At 51.5% G+C, this 17,754-nt stretch overlaps 1 protein-coding gene across 7 annotated transcripts in view; it reads right to left on the minus strand.

Annotated features, from left to right (window-relative positions):
- Window positions 1-2,891: 2,891 nt before the first annotated feature.
- Window positions 2,892-17,754, minus strand: part of SEPTIN8 (septin 8) — a 29,447-nt gene continuing 14,584 nt past the window's right edge. Inside the window, exons 3-10 of one of the 7 annotated variants that reach the window (XM_084763011.1) lie at window positions 17,238-17,433; window positions 16,715-16,895; window positions 15,549-15,710; window positions 14,940-15,036; window positions 14,340-14,508; window positions 14,012-14,144; window positions 13,640-13,830; window positions 2,892-4,207 (exon numbers count right to left, since the gene is read on the minus strand). In XM_084763011.1, coding sequence (XP_084619137.1) covers window positions 4,042-4,207; window positions 13,640-13,830; window positions 14,012-14,144; window positions 14,340-14,508; window positions 14,940-15,036; window positions 15,549-15,710; window positions 16,715-16,895; window positions 17,238-17,433 — 1,295 coding nt within the window. In that variant the 3' untranslated portion in view covers window positions 2,892-4,041. The other 6 variants (XM_084763010.1, XM_084763009.1, XM_084763013.1 and 3 more) reach the window with 6 other exon arrangements.

Raw genomic sequence — 17,754 nt, forward strand, 5'->3', positions numbered from 1 at the left:
CTTTGTAGACCAGGCTGGCCTTGAACTCACTTTGTAGACCAGGTTGGCCTTGAACTCACAGAGACGCACCTGCCTCTGCCTCCCAAGTGCTGGGATTACAGGCCTGAGCTACCAAGGCCCAGCTTCAGACTTCCACTGTTTCACACACTAGGTGCCTACCACCCAGTATCACAGTGAGGGCTAAAATGCAGCCGCCCAGCAGCAGGGCAAGTCAGCCCATCAAGCCCACCCCTTCCTCGTAGGTGCTCCAACAGTAGGGTCACACAACACGGGGATGTGAGACGCCTGCCAGCCTCTAGGCTCCACCATGTTGGTGCCTAGGAAGAAAGGTGTGAGCCCTCTGGGTCTTGACTGGCTTTGCTCCCCTGGAGGACCCCCTGATGGCCTTTCAATGAACAGCACAGATTCATCCAGTTTAGGCCGCCAGTGGCCTATGTATGCTATGGCTCCTTCCATGGTGCCTGAGGCTCGCCGTCCTGATGTGTGTCCTGTACGGAGACTCACACCTGGGATTTGGCAACTATCCATCACCTCCTCTGCGGTCCCCGGACCCTGCGCTGCCAGGCGTGGCTTCCCTCACCTAGCTAGCAGGTGCTTCTGCCTTAGCACAGGTCACTACAGGGCGCTTAATTCCATCCAGATTTCAGATCTCATAGCCCCTTTGGTCTTTGGTGGCCTTAATCAGGAGGCACCTGCCACTGCTGGACCAAGACTCCGCCAAAACTCTGTACCTCCCTCCTTGATTCTTTTCCCAACAAGCTGAGATGTGCCACATCTTGCAGGAAATCCTCTCCAGGCTCCTAAAGCTAAGAATGTCTCCATTTTCAAGCCAATGTTATATATATATATATATATATATATATATATATATATATATATATATATATATATATAATTTTTAAATTACGTAGATGTGTGTCTATGTGTGAGTTTGTGCACGTTAAGTGTAGGTGCCTGTGAAGGCCAGAGATATTGGATTCCCCTCTCGGAGCTAGAGTTATAGACAGCCCTGAGCCACCCCATATGGGCTGCAACCAAACTCTGGTCTCCCGCAAGAGCAATCTGCCCTCTTTACCGTTGAACTGGCCCTTCCTTGCAGGCCACATTCAACCTGGCTCCTTGTGCTATCTTTCCACAGCTATATAGTTTGAGGAATGGCAGGGAGGCCTCTGTGGGCTGGTGACAGCTGTTAGAACAAGTTGACTTCCAGGAACTTGACCTGGTTGTGCCCATGAACTTGGACCTTGGTGACTTGAGACCCTTCTCTGAGAGGGGCAGGAGGTGCAAATGTTGGGGGGGGGGGACGGGCAGAAGCTCCGTATGTGCTGCAGGATGGCTTGGCTACCAGAGTTTTACTGTGGCTTTCTGTCAGGAGATGGTTTCTCAGTAAACTTCCCAGACCTTCACACTGCCTTCCGACCTCTTCCATTTTGAGGATGGGGACCTTACTGCCACTTCTCCAGCGCCTTCTTGGCCAAATGCAGTCTCCAAGGGAGCAGGAAAATATGGCTTGTGTGTCCAGTTCCAAATTTCAATACACATGTTTATTACAATATGATTCTATGGGCTGAAGAGATGGCTCAGTGGTTAAGAGTGTACAGAAGACTTGGGGTTCTTTCTCAGTTTGCACGTGGTGGCTCATGACCATCTGTAACTCCAGTTGAAGGAGATCTGTCGCCCTCCTCTGGCTTCCTGGGGCACCTGCAACTCCTGTACACAAACGCCCACATAAACACACACACATATTATATGTGTGGGGGTCTTTTAAAAATCTTTTTTAAAAAAATACACTTTGTGCCCTCTAAAGTTTGTTTTTGTCCAATGAAGCCTCAAGTGACTAACCTTTAAAATTAATACTTTTAGAGGTTAGTAATATTTTGTTTCTCTGAAAATGTAGGACTACGTCATTAATGCCCTTGAAATTTGGAAGTTTACAAAGGCTTCCAAGGATTAAAGCATGATTGTTTTGATTTTGGTTTTGACTTTCAGAGGCAGAATCTTCTGTAGTTAAGGTAGACTCAAATTCATTAGATGACCAAAATTGACTTTGAACTCTTGACCCTCCGAAGTGCTGGGAAGCAACACCACACTTGACAGACACATAGTTTTCTCAGACCTGAACCATCTTCAATAAAGCCTGAAGGAAATGAATGTGGCTATGGACCAGTTGGTAAAGTGTTTGCTGCGCAAGGGAGAACCGAAGCTGGATCCTCAGTACTCCAGAAAGCTGGGTATGATGGGACACACTTATCCCAGCCCTGGGGAGATGGAGGCAGATAGCTAGCCAACCAGTATCACTTACTTGGCAAGTTCCAGGCCAGGGAGAGATGAGAGACCCCTGTCTCAAAAAAAAAAAAAAAAAAAAAAAGTGGTGGGTAGAGAGATGGCTCACAGGTTAAGAGCACTAGCTGCTCTTCCAGAGGTCCTGAGTTCAATTCCCAGCAACCACATGGTGGCTCATAACCATCTATAATGAGATCTGCTGCCCTCTTCTGGTGGGCAGGCACACATGCAGGCAGAACATTGTATACCTAATAAATAAATGAATCTTAAAAAAAAAAAAAAAGTGGCTGATACCTAAAGAATAACATCTTCTTTCTTTCTCCAAGTAGCTATGCTGGGATTGGGAGGAGTGAACAAACCCCACAGCTCCTGCAAAACTTGGGGTCAGCTCTTGCAGTTGAACACACATGACCCAGCCAGCCCCTGTAGCGCCCCTGAGGCTGAGCTGGCAGGCAAAAGGGGGTCCGTGTGATGTACATTCCTAGTGACTTGCCAGACAGGCAAGGTTCAGTTTTCCTTTCAGAAGTATTTTCAGTGGCAGGCCATTACAAGACCAATCTAGCGTTCGTGGATGCCCCGGTCCCCGTGGATAAAAAAACAAAAGCTGCTGGGACACAATGTAAGGCTTCGGCCTTTTTTATTTTCTTTTTACAGTCAATTCCACATGTAATAAAAGACTTCATAACGCATTGTGGCTCTGGCTGTACCCCGAGTGAGCTGCTGAGGGTGAGGCTGGCTATTCTGACTTCACTTGGACCTCCACATGGGGACGGTCACTGGGTTTCTTCATTATAGGAAGCATGAGTTTGTAGAGTCCCCCTGAGACTCATCTGTGCCTTTGGAACAGCTGTTTACAACACAGAACAGGCAAGGCACAGGCGTGCAACACGTCCTTGCACATGCACCACGGCGAGGTGATTCACAAAGGCTCACAACATATGGAGGAGTGGGGGAAAAAAAACGTTATCTTTATATCCCACACCATCCCACCAGACTCTCACATCTAAAGGACTCAGAGTTCACTTGACAAGGACATTTGAACGGCACAATTATGGTCAGTTTCTCTCTTAAATACACACTGCAAAAATATTTAACTTTCCATTCTATGAATATTGTCTATAAATATCTGTCTGCCTTTGCTATGCTTTACACACATTCACTTAGCTGTCTCTATTCACCTACACACAATCCTTATTGAGGCGTTAGACCGCACTGATCTGGCACTTAAAAAAAAAATATATCAGATATCGGTTCGTGTTGCTTTTAGTTGGGGGATGGGGGCCGTCCTTCAGGACGTGCTTGTTAGTAAGGCAAAATTATGCAAATGAGGAGATGTCATGGCATTTTGGTCTGTTAGGAAGCATGAAGGTTAAATCACTTAAAGCAGGCTCATTATGGAAAACTGGTGCTGTTGACGAGGTTCCAGGTTTCTCCTCAGGTCAAGCGGTTACAGGTAACCTCCCTGCTCCCTTTAACAGTAGGTTGACACTTCTCAGAATCCAAACATGGCCTCAGAGTGACCAATGTCACAAATCAGATTGTCTGGGAATGAAAAAGAGTTTGGGCCACACCGGATGCTCCCTGATTCTGGTCGGAAATCGGAAACCGTTTCCACTTTTGGTCATTGATATGTGAAAACTGGGGGCTTAGGGGTTGGGAGTTGGGGGGCGGGGCTCTAGTCTAACATTAAAAACCACGGTCTCCAGTTCCACACCCTGATGGTCCTGAGCTGGCCCCCCATGTGGCAGAACTGCCGCCTCAGAGGAATCCTTCCCGCCACGTCGCGTCCCTGACCAGGCAGCTGCAGCACTGTATGGCGGGCCACCAGCTGCTGCAGTTCAAAGGTTCCACATTGGCTTTGGTCATCATCACCTTAGAGTTGGAGAGGCTCATGCCCGACTGCTGTGCTCCTATATCTGATCTGCTAAAGAAAGCACAGGTAGACATCAACTTGGCCCTTCTAGCTGACATGTTCGGTGCTGAAAGAGGCACCCATGACTCTGTTGTTCCATTATGGACTCCAGAAGATGCACAATTGGCTATGGCTAAAGTCTGACCATAGGCCATGCTTTCTGTACATGGTCATGTGCCATATTCCCCACACCTTTAACTCATAGGGAAGGGTTTTTGGCAGTGAGGAATAAGAATTACATGCAGTCTATTGGCCATGAGGACAGGGAATGGGTAGAGGACTTGGGAGCTTAATATTGAAGATTATAATGAAAAATGTAAGAATAAATGAAGGATTATAGACTTTCATTCTGTATGAGTGTGCAGTGACAGGCAGAGGATGGGGGATGCCATGTCAGCAGCCCTCAGGGCAGATTAGGATGAAATGGTAGATTACTGATAGTTATTGAGGCTGGGGATGGAGTTTCCTAGGATGGTAGAGTTAATGCTATGAAGCAGTATACTTGTACCATGCACGTAGTGCGTCAGATTGTCACGCTGGCCCTTGGCCGCCACTCCTGGGTCTGAGATGACACTCTGTGTTGACACATATCAGAGCTGAGCAGTGGCTGGGAGGCAGCTGTGGAGGCACACCTGAGAAGCTTGTGGTAAGCCTCCCACACAACCAACTCTATCTCACCTACCAGCCAGCCTCTCTGCTGCCATCCCAAGGCCTCCAGGACCTGTGGGAACACACCATGCTTGGATTGCCTAGACGTTCTTTGGCTTGATTAACTCAAAGCGAGACTGAGAGAAGGCTTTACAGCAGGGGTCTCAACCTCCCTAACGCTGTGACCCTTTAACACAGGTCCTCATGTTGTGGTGACCGCCCCCCAAACATAAGAAAAAAATTGTTGCTACTTCATAACTCACTACTGTTAGGAATCTAACGTAAATATCTGATAAGCAGGATGTCTTATATGTGACCCCTGTGAAAAGGGTGGTTGACCCCTAAAGGAGTCGAGACCCACAGGTTGAGAACCACTCTCTAGAAGACCCCACCCCTGGCAGGGGGCAGGGGGGAAGCTCCTCAGTCCTCAGAAGAAGTTAGGAGAGATCAGGACCAGCAGAGGTGAGGTGGCCTGAAGCTGTGACCTTTCCTTTTATCTGTCCCCTGGAGGCCAGGAAGTTAGGGAGAAGGATGCACTCTTACTTCTTCCCCACCAAGGGCTGGTTCTGTCTCTTGGAGCTAGAGTAGAGCTATCATAAGCCTTCCTCGGCCTGAAGGATGGCGCTGGTCCTCAGGCTTTTTTCATTTTCTGAGACAGGGTCTCACTACGTGGTCAGAGCCAGCTCAGAACTAAGAGAGGTCCACCTGCCTCTGCATGCACAGGTGTTGGGATTAAAGGTGTGCACAGACCAATTCTTGCTGTTCCATCTGCCAAGCCTGCCTAGGTCCTTCCATCCTCTTACACTTGTTTCTCAAGACAGGAGTGGCACCTCAGTCTCCGCTGCCCTGCCCCCTCTAAAAGATGAGAAATCTCTCAGGACCCGAGTATCCCACTGTGGGGGTGACTTATGCCTTCTCCTAAGGTCCAGATCAGAGAGCAGCGCATTTCCCCTGTGGACTAAGAAGCCCCCCAGTTCCCTCATCCAAAGGACTTCATGCTAAGGATGCATCTGTGACACAAATGCTGCCAGGAGAAGGGGACTTGCATGATGGCAGGGAAGAAGCCAGCTGCCTCACTGAAGCCATTCTCAACGCTGTTGGAGCCCAGCTGGCATCTTCGCTGGGTCAGTCTTCAAGTTCGGGGCTTGAATGACTAGGCCGTAATTTTAGAGGTAGTCTGTGAGGCTTTATCGCTGCGAATGGATCTTTTATGAAGGTGCTAAGTCATGAGGTGGAGATGGGGGTTCAGTGTAGTCTGTGGCCAGATGCTCACTGTGTGGCTGGAGACCAGACAGGCCATATTGTGAGGCCAGGGTACCATTTTGTTTATGGAAGCACGTGTGTGTGTGTGTGTGTGTGTGTGTGTGTGTGTGTGTGTGTGTGTAGGTCAGAGATCCATTTGTGGGAGGTGGGAGTTAGTTCGTGCCTTCCACTTTATGGGTCTTAGGGACTGAACTCAGGTCGGCAGGCTTAGCAGCAAGCACCTTTACCTGATGAGTCATTTCCCCAGCCATCCTCGTCCTCATTATTTTTTATTGTTTTTTTCGAGACAGGGTTTCTCAGTGTAGCCTTGGCTGTCTTGGACTCACTTTGTAGACCAGGCTGGCCTTGAACTCACAGAGATCCACCTGCCTCTGCCTCCCAGAGTGCTGGGATTACAGGCGTGCACCACCACCGCCCGGCTCATCCTCATTATTTTGAGCCCATGTCTCATTGCAGCCCAGGCTGATCTCAAACCTAAAAATCCTACTGCTTCAAGCACGTGGCACCACGCCTGGCTGTTAGGGGTTTCTGTAAAAATACACTGTGAATGATTCCCAGGGCTGCTGGAGACCTACTTTCCATTTAGATTTCTGTCCATCTCCCACTAGTCACATATACCTGGACTCCTATCCCCTGGATCCTGTCAAAGGTCATCATCCAGGTAGGACCTGGGGACAAGGGTAGGGAGCTGACAGTTGCCAGAAACGTGGCATTCAGATGTTTCCAGTTACCTAGAGCAGACAGGTAAGGTAGACATGCCAACCAGCCTCTTGCTGCTCCATTCATGTGGGAGTGGACCCTGTGTGACCGGGATGGGAGTTCATCTCAAGGGCTCACATCAGTGAGTACCTTGTGGCATTGGGTGTATGCTGCATAGGATCTGGGCCTGTAATCAGGTGGCTATAAAATGTCCCCATGCTGACCCTATTCTCAAGCCCATGGAGAAAGAGGGAGGTCCTGAGAGCCCCGTACAAGAGTGAGGATATGGCCTGCTGCTCTGGATGTCTACAAGTATAATAAACTCTTTTTTGCTTTGTTTTGTTCTTTGGGACAGAGTTTCTCTATGCAGCTCTGGCTATCCTGGAACTAGCTCTGTAGACCAGGCTGGCCTCAAACTTACAGAAACCCACCCGCCTCTGCCTCCTGGATGCCGGGATTAAAGACTTGTACCACCACTGCCGGGCTACGAATGAAATAACACTTCCGCTGCCAATATACCACTGTGCATTGTGAAAAGGCCAAGACTGCATCAAGGACCTGGGGGGGTCTGCTCTCCTGTCCCTTTTAGTTTTTGACTAGGAACTCAACATACAAATGGGAATCCCTATGGCTGGCTAATATAAACACAGTCCACCTTCCTTCTGGCCCCACGCGGAAAGACCAGGGACTAGTGAAGGGCTGAGGCCACAGGAAATGGAGATGATGCCAAGCACCAGTCCACCCTTCCTCAGCCACACACTTCCATCTCCTGGGCTTCCGACCTCCACAAAGCCACCTCAGGCCCACGCCCCCCCCCCCCCACCATCACACTGCACTTTAGCCGTGGCTACCTTTCCACTCTTCCCCTGTTATATCCTGCTGCCATGTCGAGCTTAGCATAGGAATTAAGGGTACCGACAAGCAACACTCAAATCCCAGCTCCTTCCGATTGCTTCCTGTGCTGCCTCGGGTAAGGATGAAACCTCTCTGGGACTTCCTCTATTAAGTGGGGACAATAAGAGAGTACTTAGTCATAGGATGGTGAGGACTACAGAGGTTAGAGCATGTCATTGCAAGAGCTGAGAACACATAAGCCAGCGGACCCAAGCCAAGCTTCCTCAATAACCTCGAGGGCAGGGTATGCTTTCTCCCGGTCTCAGACCCTGTAACTCTTCAAGAGCCACAGACGGCTGTTTCTCTTTCCTGCGACTCCTCCAGCCCACCTGCATTCACAGGTGCCTGCGGCGGCGGCGGCATTCGCCAGGCAGTGGAGCTCGTTCAGGACATCTGCCTCCACAAAGGTCACAGCGGAAGCAGGCTGCATTATCGCCACAGCTATAGGATATTAATAGGCTCGAGGGGACTTGAATCAGAAAAGCCACTGCCCCAAAAAATGACACATTAAAAAGCTCAAAATAAATGCAAAATTTAATGAAAAACAAATGAGTACAAAGTGGATGCAAAGGAACAGAAACAAGTCAACGGATGGAGGAGTAAATGGATTAACAACCGAAGTGGGTTTAGAAATGCATGGTAACGTAACAGATGAGCAAGCTGGCTTTCCTGGGCCTCTTACCCAGCAGGGGTCCCAACCAAGGGGACTCCACACAAACACACATGAACATATGCGAGGTCAGTTTACACAGTGACAAGGTGCCAGGATTCAGGTCACCCAGCATGAGGGAGAACACACACCCTAGTTGGCCTGGGATACATCTGCTTGAACGGCTGTTGACTTGGTTTTCTTTTCTTAGGGCTGGGGAGAGAACCTTGTCCCCAGTCATGCTAGGCATGTTCTCTAGCCATGAGTTCCATGCCTAGCATTTCTTTTCATTTCATTTTGACATGGCCTTGAGCTTTTGATTCTCCTGTCTCAGCTTCCCGAGTGCCTAGGGGTCTGACACGGTTAGGCATCCTCTCTCTCAAAAGTCCAGGTTTGGACCAAAGCTTACACAGTGATTCTACCACAAAACAAAACGACTAAAGGAGACACAACAGTAAATGTCAACATGATCGTGTGGCAGTCCCTGTGGAGCCAACAGATGACAGGGGGAAATCAGGAGTAAATCCCAACTGTACATGGGGATCACATGCCCCCAAGGGGCAAGCTTCATGTCTTTCTTGCACACCAGGATTAATTTAACCTCAGCTAAAGATAACAAAATGCCACACGGCAGAAGAGCTTGCCACAGCTGGCAGGCTCCACTGGGGGACTACTCAGACCCTAGAAAACGCAAGTGGCGTCTCCCCAGGGATGCTGGTTAAGTGTTGGGCCAAAGGTAGGCATTGACCACAAAAGCCCTTAGCATGCCCATGCTTGGTGACCTGCAAGGGACAGAGTCCCTGGCCTGGACTATGAGTCAGCAATCCGGTTTTGGTATACCAGTGGGCCTGCTGGGTCAAAGGTCAGGCTTGGACCTAAGTGAATACGCCATCTGTCAGATCTACACATCCCCTAAGAGGTGCCACTGGCCTGCAGTTCACCTCTGCCTCACACACCAAAGCCCAGCATTGGTTCCGCCATGACCAGAGGCGGATCAGCTTTGACGCCCATGAAGCTTCCAAGGCCTGAACCTAATTATAGATTCTTAAAGTGTCCAGCCTTGCAGCCAGGATCCACCCAGGTCATGGAGGAGTTATCCTCAGGGCATCAACATAGCCTATTGTCCTGCTGTGGGGAGCCTCTCACAGGTACAGGCGGCCTTTGGGGAGTCGTGCCTCAGTGGACTCAACAACAGCCTTCCCCTCCAGCTCACTCTGAATGAACCATCACATCAGAAGAACAGGAAGAAGCCAGACCGGTGAGAAGTGAAGCAGGCCTGACAGAAAGGCGGAAGTGGTGGTGGGGAGGGAGATGGGGTGAAAAGCTGAATGCAGCATCAATCAGTGCGGGTCCCTCGGTTCTCAGTGAGGGGCCCTCTGGGGGATCAGCTCCTCAGAATGAAGTACATCTTTCTGGGGCGTCCAGAGCCCAGCCTGGTGCTGCACCCAACACTAAGGACATTTTCAACCCTGAGGCCTGAAAACCACCAGGAATGGAGCAAAATGGGATGTTTTTCAGTACTTTCTGTGGTTTTATTTGGTTTTTGAGACGGGGTCTCATGTAGCCCAAGCTGGCTTCTACCTCACTATGTAATTGAGGCCAGCCTCTGGATTTTTACCTGGCAAGTGCTTGCACCACAGGCCTGCACCCGTCACACCTGGCAGCCACTTTCTGAAGTGTCCACTTGGAAAGTACAGCTGGAGGGCAAGTTCTTAGTCACTAGCTTTTGTTTTTCCTTTCTCTCTCTCTCTTTCTCTCTCTCTCTTTCTTCTTCCCCCTCAGACTGTCCTAATGCTTCAGACACCTTTATTTCCGGGCCCTTGTCTCGGGCCAGGAAAGAAATAACAACGACGTTGACGGGACAGCCTCCTCCCCAGTCTGGTTGGGTGCAAGAGGCTGCTTTGAAGTTAAACACTTAACACACGTGCACTTGGTCCCTGTCACAGGTAGCACCTCTAGGGCAGAGACAAGGGCTTGGCTGTTGTTCCATTTACATTCACAGTAAAAACGCCGGGCATGGGCTCGTTTCGGGGTCCACTTCTGTCCATAAAGACGTCCCAAACACTGTCACAATAGGAACTTTATTTCCCACTTCTCCCTATATATTATAGGTATGCTTTCTATGTAAGAAGGCTTAGAGAACTTTTTAGTTAAAAAAAAAAAAATCAGGGAATCTGTGTTACTTATGAAAATAACGGGAGAGATAGATATTATTTGTCTTTACACTGGTGCCAACATAAAAATTTAGAACTGTTTAAAAAGTTATTGAAATTAAGCTCTCTAGGTTAGAAAAATTAAAATGGAGAGGAACCAGGCAAATTCTGCAGCATGTGTATACCAGACCACAGGCCACGCCTAGGGCACCACATGAGTCGCCGGGTTGACGTTGAGTAATTAGGCCTGGGGCCATCACTAGAGTGGCACATAACTGCTCCATCAAGGAATAGTGACACTGTAAATGGAAGACCAGCCACCGGCTCTGGAAAAAATAAACCTTGTCAGTTTTGGATTCCAGCATTCATGGCTTTGACGCATTTGCATAGAGAGGGGGTAGGCAGTGGCCAGGCCCAGGCAGCCTGGGGCCAGCCGGTGGGGACAAGGCAAGGCTGTAAACACTGGAGTCGGTACCGGCTCCCAGTCCATCCTCACACCATGTTATGGGAGAAGGGTCACAAGGTGTAACTCAAGCAACTTAACACATGAAAGTCTAAAGTCCGCTCTTGACATGTAAGTCTGTGCGTGCTTTAACTGAAAAATAAAAATAAAACAAACAAAACAAAAATAGACACATTAAAAGATACGCAGACCAAATCAAACAGAAGCAAAAGACAGCAAGGTGGACACTGGGAAAGGGCAGTCAGTTTGGCATTTGTGATGAGCAAAGCAGGGAACTCGCTTCAGTTTGTGGCGTCCCGGGCTGAGGGTCAAAATCTGATTGGGAAGTAATTTCGCAAAAATTGATTAAAATTTAAAGATTGAGTACAAACCAGCCAAAGCCATTTAATGAAATAAATGGCCATGAAAAACACACACTCCCCAAATGCATGCCTGGCCCACCCTACCCCACTGGACCAGTGCAAGAGGGAGGGGAGTCCTGGACCCCTGGACCCCAACTCTAGCTCCAGAGGTGCAGAGTCCTCTCTCTCAGGGCCAAACTGACTGAAGCCAGCCAGCAGGAAGGGCTGGTCTTCCAGGCCCAGATCTGGAAAACAATATCCCAGGACAAGCCTCCACTCAGAACCATGTCTGTCCCTCAACTGCCCTGTAGTCTTTCTTTCCTGTGTGTCTCTCTCTTTCTCTCTAGGGTCCTTGCTATGTAGCCTAGACTAGTCTAGCGACTCATTACATAGCCCAGGTTAGCCTCAAAAATTAAGAGCATTTGCCTCCCCAGTACTGGGACCACAGGCATGTGCTACCACACCTAGCTGGCCCTGGGTCTTCTCCCAGTTTCTCATTTGGGGACACTGACTACCAACCTCTACTGTCATAAGGTAGCCTGGGGCAAGTTGGCAGAGAGCTGGGCAAAGTGGCTTTGAATATACAGACTTTGTTCCCCTCAGAAGGAGGCGCATTTCTGAGCTGCCAGCTTAAAGCTTAAAGCCCACCATGGTTGCACCTCACCCGTCACACTCACCAGCCAAGGGCTAGACGTGGGACCAGGGCTGAAAGCAACCGTAAAGTTCTCCTGGCTGAGGGGATCTGGGGTTGGGGTCCTCCCTGGGAATAGGCAGCTGGGATGGGCTGCCGGGCGTCGGGATGGGAAAGACTACAGAAAGGGAGGAAAGCCTATCCCAAGGCAGAGAGCAAGCCTTGGGAATCACCATGTGCATCTAGTCTTGAGTGCTTTGTCTGCCCTAGGAAGTTTGAGGCAGGAGAGTAACTGTGTGTGTGTGTGTGTGTGTGTGTGTGTGTGTGTATGTGTGTGTGTGTGTGAGATCATGTGACTGCTTGTGTGCCCAGGGCCATGGCTAACAACCCACTGTGTGGCCCTGACCACTAGACTCCACTGCCTCCAAGAATGGAAGGCCTGGGTGCGTGTATCCTGAAGCAATACAAGGGAAGACAGGAGTGCAGGAACAAGGGTGAGGCTGGATGGACCTGCTTTGCTTATTTTATGGGTTGGCAAGAAAACAAATACAGGCCAAGGGCCAGGGAAACTGAGGCAGAAGCAAACACCATGGCATCATATGGCCCAAGTCTCTGAATGAAGTAGCCTGGGAGCCACCGGAGACAGGGAATCAGACTCCTGATAAGGACATGTGAAGGGATTGGCGCAGAACGCCAACATGGCTAGCGGTGTAGAGCAGCAGTAGAGAACTTATCTAGCATGTGCGAGGTCCTGGGTTCAACCCCCAGAACCACAATAACAATTAATAATAATAATAATAATAATAATAATAATAATAATAATAATAATAATAAATAGCTTTTTTGAAAGGCAAAGAAAAAAAGGAGGCAGCAGGGGCCAGTCAGGGTAAGGGTAAGCAAAGAAAATGCTAAGGAACCGTGACTAGAAGTCCTTTTTTCTGTGGAGCTGACACACCTGGGAAGAGCCTTGCCATCTGTCACTCTCTACAGGAACTGCTCCAGCCCCTACAAGAGGAGCAACCCTGGAGCCCTGCCAGGAGCTGCCATGCTTTCTGCCCTGCAGGCCTTCCAAAGTAGCTGGTAGAGACTGACTGGCCTGCTGTTCTGAGTCACCTCCTGTTTTATGAGTCCCTGTTGTTCCGGGTCACCATCTACCAGCCAATGAGTTTCCCAAGCCCAGCTGGCCTCAGGGGCCTAGGAGGCACGTGCAGCTGCTCAGGCAGGAGCTCAGGGTCTTTTGGAATCTGGCAGGAAATGAGGACAGTACCGAGTTCCTCCCACTGCTGGGCTGACAGACTTGCCTCAGTCTCCTGTAACTAGACCTGCTTGGCTGTTGCCTGCCACTCAGTGCCCATGTGACCCAGCCTCCGTCACTGCTACAGCAGTGATGAGCCCCCTGGTGCTGAGGATGCTGTGAGAAAATGAGGGAGGGAGGAGAGGAGAGAGAGGGAGCAAAGGGGAGAGGCTGAGCGTAGGGCTCAGGGCTGGATGGAGAGTGAACAGCTGCAAGAGAGAGAGATCCAAATGGTGAGACCACGGAGAGCACGAGTGCAAGAGCGAGATGGAGGTGCAAGACACAGCTAGAGAGCAAGTGAGGAGGTGAGGGCAAACTACAGTGAGGGTGAGGGTGAGTGAGCGAGAGGGATGGAGAAGTGGAGAGCCCAGGGGTACGGAGCCAACCCACGGAGGGAGCCGCCACTTACTTCTTCTTGTCCTTGTCTTTCCTCAGGGGCTGCTGTGAAGTGGCGTGCAGGGCCTGAGACTGCAGAGCCTCCATGGCTGCCTTCCTGCAGTTGAAGGCATTGGTCTCCTCCTCCAGCTCCCGACGCTTCTCCTCTACTTTGCGCTTCTCCTCCTGGTGGATGCGCTTCAGGTGCTCAAACTTCTCATGGAGCTGTGGGCGGAGGGGGGGGGGGGGGGATAGGGGCGAGCGATAAGGGAGGCACCCGGGTATGGGCAGGATAGCCTCCCCTCACCTGCACAGCAGCCAGCCGGCGGCGCCATTCCCTCTCCACAGCGACCCCGCCCCCAGCGACCCCGCCCCCAGCGACCCCGCCCCCAGGCCCGACACGTACCTCCCGTTCCTTTTCCTTCAGCTCTAACTCTGTCTCCTTCACTTTGTTGACGAACATCTGTCTCATCTCTTCCTCCTTCCTCTGCAGCTCGCTCAGGAACTCCTTCCTCTTTGCCTCGTATGTCTCCTGGAGGCTGTGGGAGACCCAAAGAGGAGACCAAAGGTAGAACTGAGGCTGTCAGAGCAACGAACTCAGGTAGACGCTGGGGGTAAGAGGCTGCGGGGCTCCCAGGGGCTCCCACCAGCTTCTGCCTTGGGGCTCACAAGGCCTGAGAGAGCAAGTGCTGGCCCGGCAGGAGGGGCTGAGGCAGCGCAGCGCAGGCTATCACCTGAAGGGCTGGCTGTCACCATCGCTGTCCTGGAAGCCCATCTCCTCCAGCTTGCAGCGTCGGTAGAGCTCGTAGTGCCGACTGTGGGTCTGCTCGCGCAGGTCCTCCATGTTCACCCGGATCAACATCTCCCGCAGCTTCACGAAGTCACAGTGATTCTCGTTCTCCACTGGAAGAAGCAGGGGTGCGGGAGGAGGCATGAGACAGGCATGCGGAGAGTTGGGGGGAGCAACAGGGCAGTAGCTGGGTACCTTGGTGGCTCCAAAGCATCCCGAGGCAGGTATGCAGATGGGCACGGGGATGGTAAGACAAAGGGGCCTTCCTTGGTGGTACCACAGAGCAAAGAAAACATGCAGATGGCAGAGGGTACAGCAGGACAGTGGTTGGGTGCCCGCCCCATGGCTCCATAGCATGAGGTAGGCATGGACACAGACAGAGGAGCGGCAAGAGGGTGGCCAGGTGCCTCAGGGAGCTCCACAGAGTGAGGTAGTCATGCAGGTGAGGGGGAGGGATAGCAGGACAGTGGCTGAAGGCCTCAGCTGGCAGGACAAGAGACTGAGCCAAGGCCCCAGGTGAGGGAAGCACTTGTCCCACACTCACCCTGCACCACTCCCCAGGGGTACTGCCGTGCTCGAACTAGCTTGTTGCCCACTTTCACCTCCTCTGTGCTGCCCACCACGGCAAAAGGCAGGTGTGCCTGAAAAGGGGCCCAGTTATATAGGTGAGCACTGTGCTGGAACCAGGGGATAGGCTCTCTCACTACCCCTGAACTCTAGGGGCCGGCTATCAGCCTTTTCCAAGGCTCTGGAGACACGGGGTCACTTCCCATCTCTCTCAGAAAACTGTTCACAGTTCCAGCCTGGGTGTTCCTGTATGTGGCATGGTCTTCTTGGGGCCAACAGGGCTTTCTGACAAAGACTGTAAGCTTGGTCCCTTTCAGATTCCCAACCCCTGGCCATGCATCCACTCGCTTCTTCAGGCATCCCATTCTCACCCTGAGTCTAGAACTGGTGACACTCAGATCTAGGGGCCCCTTGGTGCAAACCTTCTATCCAAGTCCTTCAATCCCGTGCCCACAGAATTCAGGCCTGACGGGCATGTGATTCTACTTATCCTGGAGATGCTAGGGATAGCGTACTGGAAGTGGGGTCCCCAAGGGCACACCCCAGGTTGGTGTCTCCAAGGCCTGAGGCCCCGCCCTACACTCACATTCATGACCGCGTTAATCTCAGCAACAGCTTCGTCGTCAGTGGGGAACTGGTAGATCTGGACTCCGTTGCTGACCAGCTCACCCATGATCTTGATCTTGAACTTGTGGAGCTCGCTCTTGGAGATGGTGTCAGCCTTGGCAATGATGGGAATTATGTTCACCTGTGAAGGCCAGGGGCGGGGGCAGCCGATGGGTTGGTCGGTCTAGTAACGGTCACGGACTGTGGACAAGCCCACAAGGAGCAAAACCAGGAAGACAGCTGCTCCCATGAGCAGTGCCAGCCCAAACCCAGCCACCTGTGGCCGCTGTGATGCTTCTCACAGTCCCTGCTCCCCACCGCAAGTATCCAGCCCCCCTCCACCCCCAGTTTGGTCACCCTAGGCATACTCAACTTGGACCCAGGATACTCTGAAGGTCTTAAGTGGCCTGGGGCCTGACAGAAACAGTAGTGTGACCAAGCCACCCACTGAACAGGGAAGATGACCCAAGAGTGGCAGCTATGGAAAGGGCCTTGAGCTCTCCCAGGCCAAGGTCACCCCATTTTTCATGGTGACAGTCCAACTCCTGAGATGGAAAGACAGTCACCATCGGGCCGGGAGATAACTAGGAGGGGCATATATCCTCCAGGACCCCAACACTTCCTCGCAGCCCAAGAAACTGCCCTCTACCCTCATTCACAGCCCAATTCTGAGTGGTCATTCTCCTCCCCTAGTGAGCTCAGAAGAGAGCCAAGGGGCGGCCATGTCAGAAAGGAAGGCAGTGAAGGGAGGTCGCTAGAGACTAAGTGCTGAGCCGGAAGGGGAACACTCTGGCCAGAGGGGCAGCAGGAGGAGGCAGTCAGTTTACAATGAACAAAAAGCAAGGCTCCAAAGCCAGGCGCAGTGGCGCGCGCCTGTAATCCCAGCACTCGGGAGGCAGAAGCAGGTTGGGCTCTGTGAGTTCGAGGCCAGCCTGGTCTACAAAGTGAGTCCAGGACAGCCAAGGCTACACAGAGAAACCTTGTCTTGGGGTCTGCGGGGAACGGGGCTCTGAAAAGTCCAATGATGACCACTTAAAGCCAAGACTCCAGAGAGGACCAGGCTGTCCACAGGATGGCCAAATGCAGTCTCCACACCTCCTTCCAGAGAAAGGCGGCAGAGGTCAGGTGACAAGAAGGGGCGTGTACCTTGCTGTCCAGTTTCTTCATGGTCACCAGATCCAGGGATTTCAGGGAGTGCCCGGTGGGTGTGATGAAGTAGAGGCAAACGTGGATCCTCGTGTCATGATAGTCAAAGAGGGAACGGCGGATCTTCAACTCCTCCTGGAGATAGTTTTCAAACTGCGCGTCGATGTAATCAACTATGGGCCTGTAACTACAGACAGCTTCGTCACCTGGGAGGCAGACACTGGCTGCAGCAAGGCTAGCCCAGAGCCCAAGGCAGGCTATCCCCACTCGCCTCCCTGGGGGCAGCTTTGCCCTATGTGGTATAGGAGGCTGGTTGACCCTTTCTCCTATAGCCTCCCAGAGGAGAACTGGTCTGCTAATGGCCCAAGACCTCAGCCCTTCCTCAGCAGCCTTCCTAGGTCACCTTAGGGCTATATGTATGGGGTGGTTTGAAGCAGGAAGTCCTTGGGAAATTTTAAGACAGAGGTCAACCAGAGCAGGGTGAACAAGGCTAGGTGGGGGCCCCGCCCTTCCCGCCTCTTGCCTGTCGTCCTTGTTGATCTGGTCCCCAAAGCCCACAGCATCCACGATGGTCAGTTTGAGATGAACGTTACTCTCTTGGAGGTCGTAGGTCTGAGGCCGCAGGCGAACACACTCTTCGTGGTGACTAGCTTCTTCCGTCTCAAAGGTTGTATTGAAGAGTGTGTTCATTAGCGTGGACTTGCCAATCCCAGTCTCCCCTGGTGAGTGGGACCAGCAGGGAGAGAAGTGAACACTAAAGGCTAGAACCAGGGCTGGCTGTAGCTGGCAGCTAGGGGAGGTGAGGCTCAAAGAGAAGGGAAGCCTCCCACTCCGTTCCTCACTGTCCTGTCCTTGGTGGCCTGAGAAATGTGGGGGTTTGGTTTGTCGCTCAGTTGAAGAGTACTTGCCTGGCATATATAAGGCTCTGGGGTTCTATCCCAGCACCCCCCCCCAAAAAAAAACCCAAAATCAAACAGGTCTGTGGTCTGTGAGATGGCTCAGAGGGTAAAGACACTGGCTGCCAAGCCTGGCAACCTAAG

The sequence above is a fragment of the Acomys minous genome, assembly GCF_964271855.1.
Source record: "Acomys minous genome assembly, chromosome: 16".
NCBI lineage: Eukaryota > Metazoa > Chordata > Mammalia > Rodentia > Muridae > Acomys > Acomys minous.